This window comes from Pinus tabuliformis, chromosome 2_2 (genome assembly GCF_031772625.1).
Source record: "Pinus tabuliformis cultivar Carrire ecotype Pingquan chromosome 2_2, CPIR1, whole genome shotgun sequence".
NCBI lineage: Eukaryota > Viridiplantae > Streptophyta > Pinopsida > Pinales > Pinaceae > Pinus > Pinus tabuliformis.
In genome coordinates this window covers 674,240,111-674,258,534 of record NC_142300.1, presented here as the reverse complement: position 1 = coordinate 674,258,534, position 18,424 = coordinate 674,240,111, and the positions used below count along the sequence as shown (strand labels likewise).

The following is an 18,424-nucleotide window of genomic DNA, read 5'->3' as shown; positions in this document are numbered from 1 at the left end:
AACAATTGTATATCTTGTGGTATATGTAGATGATATTTTAATGACAAGGAACAATGAAAGCTACATTGCATCCATAAAGAAGGAATTGGGGAAAAGTTTTGAAATGACTGATTTGGGCTATGTTCAGTACTATCTTGGCATTGAAGTAACCCAACATCCAAAATCCATATTTCTTTCTCAAAAGAAATACATTGGAGATTTGTTAAACAGATTTGGCATGATAGAGTGCAATCCTCTTTCTACTCCAATGGAACAAAACTTAAAGCTCACATCTATTGAAGGAAAGGAATTTGAGGATGAAACAAAGTATAGACAGCTTATAGGAAGTCTCATCTACCTCACTACTACCAGACCAGACATTTCATTTGCTGTTGGAATCCTCTCCAGGTTTATGCAAAAGCCTTTTGAGGGACATTGGTCTGTTGCAAAAAGAGTTCTAAGGTACTTGAAGGGAACTCAAGACCTTGGAATCAAGTATACACAGGTGGACGACTTCAACTTGATTGGATACTCTGATTCAGACTTCGATGGAGACAAAGAAACTGGGGTATCTACTTCAGGATATGCTATGAGTCTTGGATCAGGAGCTGTCTCTTGGAGATCACGCAAACAATCAGTTCCAGCAGATTCCACAACAGAAGCAGAATACGTGGCAGCAGCTGAAGCAACGAAAGAAATTGTGTGGCTCAGGAAAATTCTTGAAGATTTGCAGGTAAAACAAGTACAATCAACTCCACTCATGATTGACAACACCTCTGCAATAAAGTTGGCCAAGAATCCAAAGTTCCGTGATCGTACAAAGCACATCAATACTAAATATCATCTGATCCGACATCATGTTGAGGCCAAAACAATCCATCTCCGTCATTGTTCCACAAATGAGCAAATTGCAGACATCTTCACCAAAGCGCTTGGAAGAGAAAAGCTTGAAAGATTCAGAATGATTCTTGGACTCACCAACATCCCTTCAGATTAAGGGGGGGAATGTTGACACCTAATCCTTTGCAGTTGGGTGAACCTGGAATGTGAACAATCATCAGAAGATGAACTGAGCAGTCACGTTCTTGTATATAACAATAGCTACCTAATGTAATAAATCGAATCAGTTTTTCTGAGTTTTCTGCCAAACTGGAGTTACTCCTGGCCTGACACAACCAAAACATACAATTCACAAACGCAAATGAAAACAATATGAATATGCTTTTCAAATACCTGCAACCAATGCAGTGACAAAACAATTGTCTTCACATCGCTAAAGAGTGTGGGCCACCAGAACCCTACCTGCAATACTTTTCTTGCAGTAGCTATCCCCCTACATGTCCTCCCGCAACTCCAAAGTGTCATTTCGATAGCACATCCTCCTTTTCATGGTTGAGGACACATTGTCATAGGATCTTATCGAGCCCCATTTTGTACAATTCCCCTGAAATCAACTGGTAATCTATTACTCAAACCATTATATGCCTCCTTTAGGTTGTTGTGTACTCATCCAAGAATTTTCCAGGGGAAATGAACAACACAATGTCTCCCAAGTAATCAAGGACGACTTCAACCCACAACAAATCTTTTTCTAGTAATTGGTCATCCATTGAGTCCCCTCTTGCTTCACTCAACTCTAACTAGGAGAGATGGTCAAGTCCCACTTTCTCCCGTCTTGGCTTCACGATGACTTCGAATATAAAGTCCTGAAATAGCATGAGTCATCTACAAATCCTCCCTTCTAGGATAGGCTTATTTACCAAAAATTTCAATGCAGAGTTGTTAGTAAAGAACTTAAAGGGACCACCCAAATGATAGTGTCTAATTTTTTGCAAAGAATACACCATCGCAAGAGATTCCCATTCAGTAGTGGTGTAGTTCTACTTTGCAGTAGAGAGTTTTTTACTAGAGAAATAAATTGGGTGATCCAAATTAGCATCTCCATGCTAGGCCAAAATAGTTCCCAAAGCGATCCCTAACGCATCTATGTATCAAAGGTAGCATCACAGTCAGTGGTCTAAGCAAAACGGTCATATTTCTTCAGCATATTTTCCAATGGTGTAGTAATTAGGGCATAATTACACATGAACCTATGATAGTATCCTGTGTTCCCTAGAGTCAATCTTAACTATTTGGCACTAGTTGGAGGCGACATATTTAAAAATATTGCAACCTTGGCAAGGTCGACACATACTTCCTCCTTGCAAACTATATGCCCCAACAACATTCCAAAGGGGACAAAAAAAGTACATTTCTTTAAGTACAAAGAAATTTTTAATTTCCTACAATGATAAAATATTACCATAAGTAAGTTGAAGTGCCTCTTCAATAAGTTGTATATTGTCCAATCATCTATGTATACCTCAAGGTACTTATGAATATAGTTGCGGAATGCAACAATCACAATCCTTGAAAACATTGGAGGTGCATTCTTCAACCCAAACAACATTACATGATAAGCATGAGAGCCTCATTTAGTTGTAAAGGTAGTTTTCGTCTTATCTTCTTCTACAATGGGAACTTGGTGATAGCTGGAAAAACCATCAGTGAAGGAATAGGCCTCATTAGTTGCAACTTTATCCAATACCTCATCACTGAAAGGAGTAGGAAAGGGGTCATGGTCACAGGCGTTGTTCAGGATCCTATAGTCTACACAGACCCAAATCTCTTCGAAATCCTTCTTATTCTGTATGATAATAGGATTAACCCACTCATCTTCATCAACTGGAAAGATGATGCCAATTTCCAACATCTTTGTCGATTTCCCTATTTACCTTCTCTTTGAATCTTGGGTTTAGTCAATACGGTCGATGTTTTATTGGTCTTATGTCCGGCTTCAGCACGATTTTCATTTCTCCCAAATTTCCTTTAATTCCTTTGAGCTATGCAACGGAGGTAGGAAAAATATTTTCATATTCCTTTAAAAGATCAAAGATATCCTTAGTGGTGTGGTCATCCCAATAATCACCGATGGAAGAAAATTGAGGTTTCTCTTCAGTCCTGATGTTTTGCTTTTGTAGTTTCAAAGGTTGTAGATGTGGAATAGTTGTAACAGGACCATCCTCTATGCCTTGTTCCTCTTCGAACTCCTTGAAAGTTAAGTGCCTCAATCCTTCCAAGTTGTCATCGTCGGGTTCGATATTTACCTTCCCGCAAGCCACAACTTCATGGAATCCCAAGTCATAAATGTTGTTGAAAACATCTTGGTCACCATGGTCCTCAATAGGCTCTTATGATAGGAACATGACTCTATTCACTAATTTCAAGGAAACCACCATCCTCTCATCTTCATCTGCAAAGGAGAAATCACGAGAAAATTGGGTTGTCATGTGGTCCCACCCATTAGTCCGCCTTTTCATCTGTTCCTTAAGATACCAAGCCTGGTAAAATGTTTCTAGTGTGTGAATGAACCGATGCACCTATAGATTCTCGGAAAGTCCTTCTATGGTCCACCTATCCCTACATTTATGAATATTTTGTTGAGGGTTAATGTGACCCTCATATTTAGGAAAATTAGTCGAGCAACCCTCTAATTACCTGAATTAGCATACCAATGTGGATTTGATTGTTTCCCACGCTCAGAGATGGCTGCAATGAGCTCCCCACCACCTTGTCAGCGTCTCTTAAAAGGTGACATATAGTAAGGGTATCTTGTCGTGTCTCTGCAATCTTCAAATCAACTTCATCGAAAAAATCAATGATCAAGCCCATACCATTAAAATTAAGGAACTTTCGTACCTCCATAAAAATATAGTGGACACAGAAAACGGTTGCGCATCGCCTGGAGTGTATCTCGTGACCTCCTTGCTTCCAATCATCCCACGCAACATTAACTAACCTATGAACTCTTAACACTCCATCATCTAATAGGACCATCCATTGTAGGATTGATATAGTCTTCTCGCTTCCCTGTTGTGGGCCGATATAATTGATCCAACAAGATAATCTCTTCTTTGTCGTCCACTTGTTCAGTAAATCTGGAACCTTGGTAGGAATATAAGGCTTGAATCACCCTAACGTCTTCCACATCAAAATTCATTGTTTCCCTTTTTAGAACAATCATCGATCATAATTTTCGAAAGCCCAATCTATCCCTAACAATGAAGGATAGGGGTCGTTGTCTCCCTTGATGTCTATGGCTTTAAAGTTTGCATATGTCTTCACTCCTACTATATCCACTTCCATATCCTATAGTCGCCCGACTAGGAGGATGTAATATTGATTAACCATATGCAGCTAAATTGCGGAGAATGCTAGTTTTGGTCTTCCCAGGGCTTCCCATGTCTTCCTTGGTAGAATTTTTACGTCTAATCCAAAATATAAGATATAATCCTTGATATAGTACCCCGCAATCTAAACATAACACAGAATTCCATCCCCATCCTTTTCTTATTCCATCAAACCCATCTAGAGTGCCTCTCAAGCATATTTTCATAAATGAGCCCTTCCAATAGCTCCCCATTTTTAACATCATCCCTAAGCCTCTTCCACAATTTCCCCGACATCTGCTCATCATTCATGATTTGCAAGAACAGTTTGAACCATTCCACCACAAGTTAGGAGATGTCTTATGGGAGCCTTGGAATTTTGGGCCTTGATAGTTCTGGTTTCTCCACCTATTAGTTATCGTTCGTTATCAGTTGTTTGAAAATCTTTGTGGCATATCTGCTTTTGTTGATTAGATTCATAAGAGTGCTTTGGCAAAGCAGACTTAATTACCATTGGTTGTTTGATGACCCCAGAGTAAGCTTTGGTCTTATTTTCTCCTTCAGTAACTATGTTAATATTTGACATTGGAGCTAGTTCATGTCCCCACAGTTCTGCATTAATCAAGTTCAATTCCCTCTGTCGATTGTGCTCCTTCCACCTAGCGATTAATTCAGGACAAGCCTCTATTGTGTGCGCATTGACTCTGCACTGGGAACACCAAGGTATTCTGGGTAGCGGGAAATATCAAGCAACATACCCCTCCTGTTCACAATTATGGTAGTGTATCGTACCTCTTCCCCCATTTTTGCCCCCCCTTGTTCCCCCACCTCCTAAAATTCAAGGAGCTTCATTGATTCTAAAGGTAGAACAATCTAGCCGGTCAACTAGAGAATCTAGGGATCTACACTAATCAATGTAGTGAGTTGGTGAGCCACAAAATTTGAAGAAGACATTGTTTGGGACATTCAAGTATTTTTATAAGATCTGGAAAACGCAGGGAAGATTCCCATATGTTTGACATATTTCATAGTATTCAGTCAAAGATGCACATTGATGGTTGGGAAAAGCATGAAAATGAGTGTGACCTTGATATAATCCTTGTGTACCAATTTGTGCAACTCCAGTGGCAAGTAAGGATGTAGAGGGACCCGCTAACATAGAGGGTGTACTTGGCCCCCTCAGTCTAGGGCACTCTATGGCATGATGTCCTTCAACATGGATATTGGTACACCACTCTTTTGGTTGCACTGGGTTCATTTCTTTCAACTTCTCAGTCAAGTCACTAATCCAGTGTTGCAACCCAATAAGAGCAAGATCATTGGGAATAGAACCCCCTTGGTGTTCGTGAGGATACTCTATCATAGCCTTAATCCCATTTGCTTGTTCAAGCGCCTCTTGTAGAGTGTCAATCATCTACTGGGTCAATAGTGTTTGAGTGAGTGGTAACAATTCTTTGAGGAGCCAATCCCATTGGTGATTAGGATCAATGGGGTAGATTATCTTGCCAATGACGTATTTAAACAGTTGCGTCATCTCCCCCGTGGTTACCTGTTCTCTCTGCTTAATATCCCACGACTCAAACAACTCCTGCTAATTAGTCTATGGAAGTTTGAGTTCTTAAACGAATTCTCACCGAACCTCATCTATTGTAGGATTACGATGCAAAGCAAACCACTTGATGAACCACCTAAGGGCTCTCTCCCAGAGAGTAGTCTAAAACTTAATGATTTTGCCGACATCTGGAGTCTAGTGAGCTATCTAGATAGCCTCACACAAGTACCAATGTAGCTCGACATCCTCATTCCCTCGTCCAGAGAACTCAAGATACCGAGTGAAAGAGCTCACCATGTTTCCATCGATTTGGGGTTCAACAGATGATACAAGTATGAACCACTAGGAACCGAGTTGCAAATATATTGGATAACCTGAATAACAACCACTACCTCTACCACCGGAAGTACCAACCTTATAGGTACTATATAATTTCTTAACCTTTATGAATTTAACTGACCTTCAAAGAAATTGAACAGGGTTTTGATAAAGTACTAGGGGGAGGTCAGGGGAAGTGTTACTTGTATTGTTTGGAAATGAGTTGTTACTCTTGAGGGATGCATCATCTTTGGAAAATAATTTCCTCGTCACTAAATACATGTCTTCGTTCAGTCCCACCACTCATTTTGTAGGCCCTGATCCATCTGGCCTCTCCACCTCTCCTGGTGGGTGGAGATCTCCACTACGTCTTCCCATTTTTCTTGTAGCAATGAGCTCAACCCCTCCTATTGGGACAATACTCGTTGTATCATTGTCCTTTGTGGGTTGCAACCCTAGCCAACTTGGCCCTCTTTTTCAAGCTTTCAGACTACTCAACACCTCTCCTATTTGGTGTAGCTCTCTCTTTCACCTATGGATCTCATTCAAAGCCTTCCCCTACCATTCTACAGTTGTATGCACCCTCTTCTGCATCCATAGGTCTCTAACCTCCCACAAGTCATATGCATCCATTTCATCAAACTTTTCATTGCCCGCAACCAGGTAACATTTTTCCCCTATAACCCACCCCCAATACCAAATCTTTAAGCAGCCATTGGTTGGCCTTGAAATGGGATTAGGTTTTCTTCTACCATCAAGAACTTAACCCACAGGGGAATATCCTTCAACAACCTTCCTCGCAACCCTGATATAAACATAGCCTCATCCTTGGAAAAAGGCAAATGGCCTTATGCGACAAACTCGATGATGTTGCTTTCTAATGTAGCTTGTACCCAAAAATAAATAGCCCGAGTTAGGTCTGTATCAAGCCAGTGTAACTCGATTAGATTAGTAGAAGTCTAGGTATGTGAAGATCTACACCAATTGTTGGTTCCCCCTTTTGTCTACATCCTTCGCAACCCGTTATAAAGATCTTCTGAGAACTTACACCAGAATATATCATATTTATCACTTGCAGACTCTACATACAAACTTCTTCCTTCACTTGCTTCACACCCTTCTAACAGAGTTGCGCTTGCTAGGAAATAAAATGATCCACTTACTTGTGCCACTGATCCTAAATATCTCCCTTAAAAATCCTCGACACCATGTTTTCAGTCCCTTAGAGAAATTTTAGTTCCTGACAATGGAGCCATTTGTTGGCTCAAAATTGTAATAGATAGAGCCCCTGGGTTCAAACTTAGGGGCCAACAAAAGGATCTATTGTAGTCTAGCAGAACGCTGAAATTTTCACCTTACTCATTAAGAAGTAAGGTGTCTCACCTAAGGCATATTGAGATTTAGATAGGAAAGGGTCCAAGAAAAGGCATTAGGGAGTAGCATAACATACAATTCAATATTTGCATCTACACTAGAAAATCTTATCCGAAAACATGTAACATGTGGAAAGTAGAGATTTACAATACAACTAGAGAGACAAATAGCATTCAAATTCATGCAAAATAAAATTTAAAAGGGCCCATACAATTCAACATATTCAGAGACATAGAACAATCTCACAACTCCCATTCCATTAACATGTATTGCATCATTACATTATGGTGCTACAACCCTTAAGGCAAAGTTAGAATTCTTATTGCACAATTTAGCTCAAAGAGAGATACGAGCGAGGAACAAACAAGACTTCATTTGACATAACGACAACATCTTGGCATAGGGTCCTAGCCTTTGCACCGTTATCTTTTCCCTTAACTTTTATAGACTCCCTTTGTAAGCCCGCTTACATGAACTGCTTATCATCCCTTTGGATATCATGCTCTTTCCTCTTCAACGACTTATGTAACTCAGCTTCAATTGTTCCTTGTCTTCTCAACAATCCCTGTGAACTCTGCTTCGCTTGCACTTTTCCGTACTTTCCTCTTGACAACTTTAGTGTCTAACAGATCTTGGTTGATTTCTTTTCTTTTCGTCGGCGGCTTCTGTGCAATTGCCTTTCGGTTAAACTTGGTCAAAATGTGTCGAAATTTTTTCCCCCAAAAAACAAAGGACCCAACAATAAAATTCTTAGCCTTATCCATTTTAAATGATGTTTTTACTTATATACTTAATATTCTTGAAGATGGGTAAAAGTTTTGTTTAGAAAGCTAAATTTGAAAAATCTCTTTCACAATTATAATCCAAAATAAAGAGCTAATATTTTAATAAAATGAACATGGTTTCTACTACAAATTTAACAAAAAAATGATAAAAAAAACTCTATTTCAAAATCAATCGACTCTTTCAAGTTTCATTTATAATAACTTATATTCGTATTTTTAGTTTAGCTATTTGGTGGTACTTAGTTTTTCTCCTTGGAATTAAATCTAGAAATCATCAACGCTGGCTTGTGGAGATGTAACAGAAGGGCATTGATATTACCCGCACTAAGGTTTAAGTTTCACCACTAAGAAACTTGAGCTTGTTTTTGTGTTTTCATTTACATGGGTGATAATGATAATGCTTGGGAAAGGTATCAAACAACAATTCCATAGAACAATGTCTTAAGAATTGGTTTAGGAAGAAGGAATTAAAGGTCACCAAGGAATTGTTTTGTAAAATTCTCTAGAGTATTTGGATAGTGTGCAATGACATTTTATTCAATGATAAGTAAATGCCAACCTTCCAAGTATTCTTGTAGACATATGGTTTATTTCAAGGTTGCAAGTTAAAGATGAAGGAAAGAAACCCTAAGAAACTTTCCCAATTAATTATAGATAAAACATATTCTTGGGATTTCTTTGCTAGGGCCAATCAAGGGCATCAAACATTCAACATTAGTTGAAGTATTAAGTATTTCTTTATAGTTAAATTGTCAAATTTAAAGCAACTTTGGGTATAGGCATTAATAATATAATTAAGTGGATAATGTTGGGATGCCTATTAAAGTTGGCAAATGAGCAAGGTATTGATTGCTTACAAATTTATGGGGATTATCTTCATGTCTTCAATTGGATGAAAAAGGATTCCCAAATTTTGATTGTTACTCTCAAAGTTCTAGTTAACTAGTTAAAATTGTTTCCAAGGTCCTATGTCATATACTCACAACTATAGAGAACACATCACCAAGGCTAATGCACTCTCCAAAGACAACAAATCAAAATTGGAATTATAGCAATGAAAATAAACTTAGATGGTTCTCTTCAAATCATCTTAACAAGTCATTTGATGTATGAATTTAGGGATGCAAATGTTAATAATTATTTTTTATGTTGTTGTAAAGAAGCTCCATTTTTCTTTGCAATGTTTATTGGCTCTCTAAAGCCCAAGTTTATAGACATAATATTATAAAAGAGAAGTTATATTTTTGTTTATGTTGATTGCCAGAGGCAAAGTATATCATTATAATATTTAGAGGTTTTTCTGGGGAGTCCTAAATGACTATATGATTTATGTAAAGTGTTATGGAACTACAAAAAATGCAATCATCAATTCAACTTGGAATAGAAAGTGCATTTGTTCTCTTGAAGAGTATTTTAAAAAGAAAAAAAATCATTAATGATAATTTGTAAAGTTTTATATGAATAAATCTATATTCAAGCCACACACTTTAATCTTTTGATTAAATCCGCGTTTTCTTAATTTCCTTAAATTTGTGGTTATTTGATCTCCACATAAATTTTGGTATCGTTGGGGATCCCCTTTTCAACTTTATGTCAAATTTAAAACACACAAAAAAGAACAAAATAGGATTAAAAAACTTAATCTATCTTGTTCAAATTTAATCAAATAAATAAACCGACTCCTAAAAGTTACTTGTGAAATGTCCATAATGTCTCTAGATTATATTTGCTTAAAATGTTTCCCTGATTTGACATTTTGACACACCCTTATCTATTTTTCAAGGAATTTTCTACTTTTATATATATATATATATATATATATATATATATATATTTTAAAATTCTTGAGAATGAATACAAGTCTTGCCTCTTGTCAAGTAAAGTTCTTAAGGCCATGTGGATTTCTTCCATTGTGGCAAGTTGTTAGATACAATAGTTCCATGTTGTGTGGCTGATTTGGGTTTCCTTGCTTAGTGATCTATTAAGGTCTCCCCTAAACAACCCAACTGAGCAAAAGTGGTCTTTCTAATTGCCTTTTCCCTTTTTGGTTAAAGCCAAAACTAGTGAAGCACATCTTGTAGGAATGCTCCTTCGTGAGATCTTTGGGCTCATGTTAACTCTTGGTGGGTGAATATCCTCCAATAACATTTGCAGCAGTGTTGTTTGGTGATTCCTTACCAAGATTTGAGGTTCCTTCACTAGTATGTGGTGATTCCTTATCAAGATTTGAGGTTCCTTCACTAGTATGTGGCACTGATTGAGAGTTTTTGCTTTGTATATCCTTCGGAAACTCCATTGTAAGTTTACTTGACACCATAATTGATGAAAATTTGTTTTTGATAATGAGGTTTGTTTTCAAACAGTTTTTGATCAATTATTGTGAAATACTTTGCAAAAGAGCATTACTTATTAGAGAAGCCAAATTATTAGATCTGACCACTTATTTTGATTTCATAGCTATTTTAACTAACGTTTGCAAGAGAATATGATGCGCATTTTATATGCCCTTCTTATTTTTTTTCACTTTTTTCTAACTACCAATGTAAATATTTTTCTATAAATCTATGAACTATATTTCACCAAATAAGTCTTGTTTTATAATTATATTCCACAAGGGAGTAAGCTAATACTTCAGCAAAATAACATCCGTTCAAACACAAATTTGTCTATAGTTATAAAGAAATTTTCCTCTCATTGTTTCAAATCAATTCATTTTTTCATGTTGCATTTATAATAATCTTTATTCGTCTTTTGTACCTAAGAGTTTACTTAACAACAATACTTAATTGTTCTTTTTCTCAAAATTGAAATTTAAAAATTGTAAATATGAACTTGTTGATCCACATTCATTATTTCATGTTGCATTTATAGTATAATAACAATATATTTAATGATAATATTTAGTTCTCCTTGTAATTAAAATTTACAAATTATCATAAATTTTCAATAATAATTTGTTTAATCAATAAAAGCAATCATTTATACTCCTACACTTAAATTCAACTCTTTCCAATAATACATTTACCTTTTATTATGGTGTTTACATTTATATAAAAAATGATTGAAAAAAATGCATTTTTAAATGATTTTAACATAGTAAATATACACCACTCAAAACTCCTTAATCAAAACACACTTACCATATTGAAAAAACATTGGTTTAAAAACACTTTTAAAATCATATAAATTTTAATCATACATATTTAACCAAAAAAAAAAATCAAAATCAGAACAAAAACCCCCTAAACATATATAATCATCCATTAAAAAGATAGATTGCAAAACAAAAGCAATAATCATGCAACTCAAATAATTAATAACTTTAAAACATCATAACTTATAAATGGAAATATTAAATATCATCTCTTTTACTACTTTCAGGAGAAAAATGGATATAATATGGCATTTATTAGTCTCCACCAAGGCAACACTACTAACAATTTCATTTCCCTCTCCAACACTATTAATTTATCATTGATCAATGCAAGTTATAATGTTTAACTTTGAAAAACAAATATTTATTTTTCAATATCATTATTTTTCAAACATTTGATTAAGCCATAACTTGAATGTAGATAACTAGCTCAGATTTTTTGTCATAATTTCTAGATACAGTTGCAATATTTCTGTCCTACTTTATAGATATTTGTCTAGTGAATTTTCATTGTTAAGCTTCACACACTTAAATCACCCAAAATTAAAATCCTTGAAAGAAAACATGTAAATAAGGTATTTACTATCATTTAGTGCCCACCATTATTTAAGTAAGTATTTGGATTAAAAAAAAAAAGGAAGAACAAGTTGAAAAAATGTATTCTTATTGAGAATTATTATCTATGTGTTTTTCCACACTTTAATAAATAAGAATAAAAATGTAAATATGCAAACTTACTAGTAATTACTATCCACTAAATTTAAATTATACAAATTCTTACCCTTCGATAAACCATTAATTTTTTTATTTTATATATCAATTTACAATTTTTCTAAAAAAAACTTAAATAACAAGTGAAGAACTAACCCATCCAAGGCACTTGTTTCTTAAAATTTGATTCATATAAGAAAATACATCACAAACTAACACTAACATATTCTAGACTTTCGAACCAAATACTCTGTACACTAATATAAAAGTGACCAATAACATATTCTGGACTTTCGAACCAAATACTCTGTACGTTAGATTACTCGCTGCAACCAGGTCGATCATAGTAAACATACCCATGAGATGATAGACGAAACATATTAGCAATGGCCATGTTAACCAATACTCATACAATTGGGTGATGGTTATCCACTACAGAGTACCAAAAATGGTGCTCACATACATCCCAAAACAGGGCTCCTTTGCGAACCTACCCACTATAACAAAAGATCTAGTATACTTGTTGCAGTGCAGAGCCTCTTTTTATCCACAACCAATACATATAATCCACACACGCAAATGAAAACAATATGAAGATGCTTTTCAAATACCTGCAAATAGGCAACCAATGCAGTGACAGAACAATCGTCTTCAAAATGGCATCATTCTTCACTGTCCTGACCTTAGTAACAGCATGATATAGCAGCAGCGGCAAATGATCACTACTGCGCAGGTTCAAAACCTATGAGCATCGCTTCAGTTGAAATCCCACCAGTCCTGAGTAACCAATCCAATCCCAACCTTTACAACGGGTTTTCATCACTCTCCTATGCCGCCACTGGTATCCTGCTCACCACTTTGCGATGAAAATCCCCATTTGACATGTTGATATACCACAGTGAAGGATAGTTCATACCTTTCACTGAAGACTTGTTCATCGCCATTAAGGCCCTGAGAGCATTGAGCCTCGGCTTCAGTCTCTTCTCGATGCTATACTGCAGAACTGCCGGGCAAACCAACATAGCATTGCGAGGAAGCTTCCATTCCTCAACAAGAAACTTGACATTCTGCCGCACTTTATCCTTGGACGACCCCAGAACCTTAGGACACCTCTTAACGAGAATCCCGACTTCTTCCTCTGTAAACCCTAATTCTCTCAAATTTTCCAATTTTACCTTAACAGTGTCCTTGTTCAGCATACTCAATTGAAGAAAAGCGCGAGCAAACGCCTTAGAACCCTTCTCAATGCCCATCCCTTCAACATCTTTAACAAGCCCCACCAATAGTTTTTTAGACAATGCTAAAACTCTAGGGTTCTTTAATATGACAAACGTGGTTGCGCTGTGGTTCGAAATGACTTTTCCGGCAATTTTATTAGAATCTGGGTTCGAAACCACGGATGCTAGATAGGGATCAAGCACCGACTGCAGAAAACAAACCTTCGGTTGCAGCGAACGGTTAACATTTAAATAAAAAACACAAGGGTTTCTATTGAGGGCTTGCTGCAATTTCTGACCAGTGAGGCCGATCCTCTCCAGGACTTCAACCTTGGGCTTGACAATGCCCTCGAAACTGTGCCGTAACAACAAGGGGTGTGTGGAAAAGACTTTCCGAACACTGATTTCATTAAGACCCTTGTCTCTCAGGAAATGTAGGGTTTTCCGTGAATTATCGTACGATTTTTGAGCAAGTAAATATGGTGTTCTCCTGCAAATGGTGTTGGCCTCGTCGAGAGAGAAACCACATTCGTTGAGAAGGAAGCTTGCTACTGGGGTGCTTTCAAAGGAGGGAGGCGATGAAATGGGGATGTTGAGAGTCGAATAAAATGCTGATAATAATTTTGTTGGAGTTTGAACAAGGCGTGAGGAGAAGAGGCTAATGAAGGCCGGAATGGCATGGATGTGCTTCAGAGATTCAGCTATCGGTCCGGAGACTGTTCGAACTGATAGCTTTGCGGCCATTATCAACACACAAAACACTTACAAACTGTGCTCAACCGATTTCAAAATGAGCTTTCGATGCTTTCCCCTTTATGGAGGGAAGACGTTCTTGCCCAAATCTGGTTTTGGGTGGCCTCCAGTTCAAATGTTGCGGTCACATGGATGTGGTCAATACTCGATTTCCGTTGCTTGTGCATTTGGCCCTTTTCAAAAATAAAGCGAGGTGCAAGTCGTTATATTTACATCAACGATTTCGTTTCACGAATCCAATAAATAACCTTTAGAGGTGTAGACAAGGCGTAAAGGCTAACGCGCATTTGAGATTACTGTGGTTTATTGGAATTAGGGCTATATCGCACTTGAGGATTTACCTATTTGGGTAGGTTACATCTCATCGATTTTTTACTAGTAAGGCTAATTATTTGGGTAGGTTATATCTCATCGATTTTTTACTAGTAATGTTAATTTTTTTTGGAGTTGTGTGATTTTTTGGAAATTTTTCTGGTGTATTTTTACTATCTAATTTTTTTAAAATCTGTCAGGAATTTATTGAAATCACAAGTTTGATGGGTAAACCCTGCACAATCGAAATTTCCTAGGAATTTTTCAGGATGCTGAATCTATATATGCACTCCAAAAACTAGTTTAAATAACACGAATCAAGATTTCACCTCAATTTTTTCCATCGGAAAATTCAAAAAGTCACACTAAAAGCAACTCCTAATTTTTTTTTCTCAGAATTTAGTTTTTATAGAACTAAATTGTAAGATGTTGGAGTAGTTGGAAAAGAGTCTAGTAGGGTTTGTTGTGAATTATCATAGTATTTGGGATCGAGTAAATATGAATTTTTTTTATAAATAGTGTTGTGGATTAAGGAGAGAGAATTCACAATCATTCAGAAGGAATTTTGCTACTATGGTGTTACTTTTAAAGGAGGAAATTGACAAAATGGGGTTTTGATTTTTTTAATAAATGTTGTTAAAAATAACCTTATTACATTTTAGACTAGGAGTGACAAGGAGAGCATGATGAAACCACAGACATAATGGATGTCCCTTAATGGTTCAATAACTAAGGTGGAGACTATTTGGAACGATGACATAGAGACCATTCTCCACATACAAAATCCCTACAAACTTTGCACAACCAAAGTCATAATCAACTTCATGACTTAGCCTAATGAGAGCATCTTCAACAATAAGACGCAAACTCAACAATATAGGGATGGCTTCTCCCAAGTTCAACTCACAACTAACATTGGTGGGTGCAATTTGTCGGCATTTTCACTTAGCATAGGGGTTATAATGGTTGTAAGTAAGCTTTATCTTTGTATCCCTCCTTTGTAAACCCTTAAGACATGTCAATTCCTCTAGATGCGAAAAAAAAAAAGTCACAATCAAAGCCCTTTACAGTTTCTAAAGATCAACACTCTTGCACATAATGTTTTCTCTTTCTAACATAGGATTATGCTTTTTGGTCCATAAATTGATGGTGATGATGGCTATTAGACTAAACATATTAATTTGAGTGGATCTAACCTAAATCTCAAAGATCAAATTTTTAAAAGAGCAATAATTGCAAGTATGAGTTGAATAAGTGAAAAGATTTAGGTTTGAATTTTGGGATTTGAGAAGGGAAGAAGATGAATCACAAGGATAAAACCAAGAGACTCAAGATCTCATATCTTCTTATATAATGTGAAGAGAAACCATAACAGCTAAGAGATCACAACCTTTGAAAGAGATTATATGTCCTCATTATAAAAAATAAAGGCCTCCAATCACAGAAAATTTAAAGTGGGGTATTTGTCAATCTAAACTATGATATTGCAAGGAGTGGTAAAATGTATTTAATAAGGTGTTCAAGTTTCTTCTCCGAGTTATATTTATTGTTCACTTACATTCAATCTTATTCATTTGGTATAAGCAATTGTTAGGTCCCAATAATATTAGTGATCCCCCCATTACTATTGTCGTTGTATCCCTTATTGTTATTATTGTGCCCCTATTGTCCCCATATTGTTATTATTGTGCCCCATAGAATCCCTCTATTGTTATTTTTGTGCTTTTATATTATTATTGTTAGGTTGGCTTGGTTATATTGTGACCCCATAGACTCCTATATATAGAAAGGAGGTTTTGTCATTTGAATCATCCAAGAATTGTTCATTTGTGTAATGTAAAGGAGGTTGCCCCCTCAAAGAGGCTTATTCCTAAGGTGTTGATCTATCTTTTCTATCTTTTTGTGAGATAGTTTCATAACATTTGGTATCAGAGCTTTGGATTCTAGGGTTTCGCTGCTCCAAACAGGTCATCGTGGCATTTTCGCTATAATTTTTTTTTATTTTTTTCTGTAATGTTTCAGAAGCAAAAAAAAAACCATTTGAGAAGAAATATTGCTGAAGCTCAGGTCCGAATTTCAGATCTTGTCTTGCTTTATTTTCGAAGATATGATCTGAGGAAGTTAGGGTTTTTGCAAGTTCCAGAATTTCATCTAAAACAGGTCATCATGGAAGTTTCGCTATAACTTGTTCGCTATGAAATTTCAGAAGCTAAAAAAACCCATTTGAGAAGAAAGCAGTCTGAACCTCGGCTCCGAATTTCAGATCTTGTCTCGCTATATTTTCGGAGATATAATATGAGACATTTAGGGTTTTTGCAGACTCTCGAATTACATCCTAAATAGATGACCTTGGGAAAATCGTCATAACTTTCTCTCTAAGCATCAAATTGAAATTTCGTAAGAAGTTAAAGAATAAAGACGGGCTATAGTTTTTTGTGTATCAGTGTCAGGTCCTAAGGTTGAAATAGTGACATGTGGCACGTCGTAGAATTTTGTTCTACTGAACCAGTCGATAATCAGGTCACTGTGGGAGATTTGGCATAACTCTTCCTTGGAGAATACAATTTCGATAAGACTGGCGGCATTGAAAAGAGGACACAGAGGGCTACTGCAGGTTACGATTTCAGAACTGGGAGATCCAAAATTACAGAGGAACATCAGATTCAATATTGAGCTCCTACAAAGAAAAAAAGTGTGTATTTTTTTAAATTTTTGCATAAGCTTGGTTTGAAAAATAAGTTTGAAGGAATTCAAGGGGCATAGTGAAACATTATTATCGGTAATTAATGCCCCGAAGAAAGAAAATGGAAGCACCTAGTAAGAAACCTGAAATCTCTAGCATGACTCATGAAGAAGAGGAAGAAATGCAACATGATATATCAATATTACGAAACCAAGTGCAACAAATTTCACTCGCACAAAAGGTAACAGAAAATAAGATGGATGGTTTAAAGAAAGACGTAGAAGCTAAGATGGATGGTTTAAAGAAAGGTGTAGAAGCTAAGATGAATGACTTGGAATCTAAGATGGACGACATGGAGGCTAAGATGGACGGCGTGGAAACTAAGATGGACGGCGTGGAAGCTAAGATGGATGGCGTGGAAGCTAAGATGGATGATTTAAAGAAAGGCATGGAAGATTTGCAGATAAATTTGAAGACAGATTTGACAAAGTTTCTACAAGGAATGCTTACTAATGGTGAAAGGGTAGTAAAGGAAACTCAAGATGAGAACAAAATAAATGTTAATCATGATTTCATAGACTCTAATGTTGGATCGAAGGACCACCATGTTCCAAAGATCGATATGAGGAAGTTTGATGGCAAGGATCCGAGAACATGGATACTACAGGTGGAGCAATTTTTCGATCTCCATAATGTGCAAAACACACAAAGGTATGCATTACAACTTTATATTTGGAACCAAATCAGTTTGTATGGTATCGATGGCTTTGCTCTCATAAACAAATTGTCACTTGGGCTATTTTTACGGATGAAATGATAACACATTATGAGGATACAAAAAGCAACACTTTTTTTAGCCAATTGATAAATCTCAAACAAAAGGGTTCAGTGATGGAGCAAATTGAGGACTTCCAAAAATTGAATATAAGGGTAAAAGATATTCTAGAGGAGCATAGGATTGATGTGTTCATAGGGAATTTAAAAGATAACATCCAACATGAGGTTCGCCTTTGGGAACCAGATTCATTGGAGAAGGCATTCAGGTTGGCAAGAAAAATGGAAAGAAAAATTATGGCAACAAGGAAGCCTACCACTCACAATCATAAAGATGGAAGTGTTACTTCCCCTAGCCATCCACAACCTACAAGGTTGACACCACAACAATTGGAAGAAAAAAGAACAAAAGGGCTTTGTTACAGTTGTGATAGCAAATACACTAAAGGTCATAAGTGTGCCAAGAAGAAATTATTTTACATAGATTGTGAAGAGGAGGAATAAAAGGAACAAGAAACGTCAAAAGAAGAGGATATACACCAGGAACAAACCCTAGAAAAAGAAGAAATGAATCCGACCATATCTTGTAATGCATTGGTTGGAA

At 36.4% G+C, this 18,424-nt stretch overlaps 1 protein-coding gene across 1 annotated transcript; it reads right to left on the bottom strand.

Moving 5' to 3' along the window:
• Window positions 1-12,421: 12,421 nt before the first annotated feature.
• LOC149194445 (uncharacterized) lies at window positions 12,422-14,232 on the bottom strand. Its single transcript, XM_089405089.1, has one exon. The coding sequence runs from the start codon at window positions 14,040-14,042 to the stop codon at window positions 12,909-12,911; it is 1,134 nt and encodes a 377-aa protein (XP_089261215.1). The 5' UTR covers window positions 14,043-14,232; the 3' UTR covers window positions 12,422-12,908.
• Between the last annotated feature and the right edge of the window lie 4,192 nt (window positions 14,233-18,424).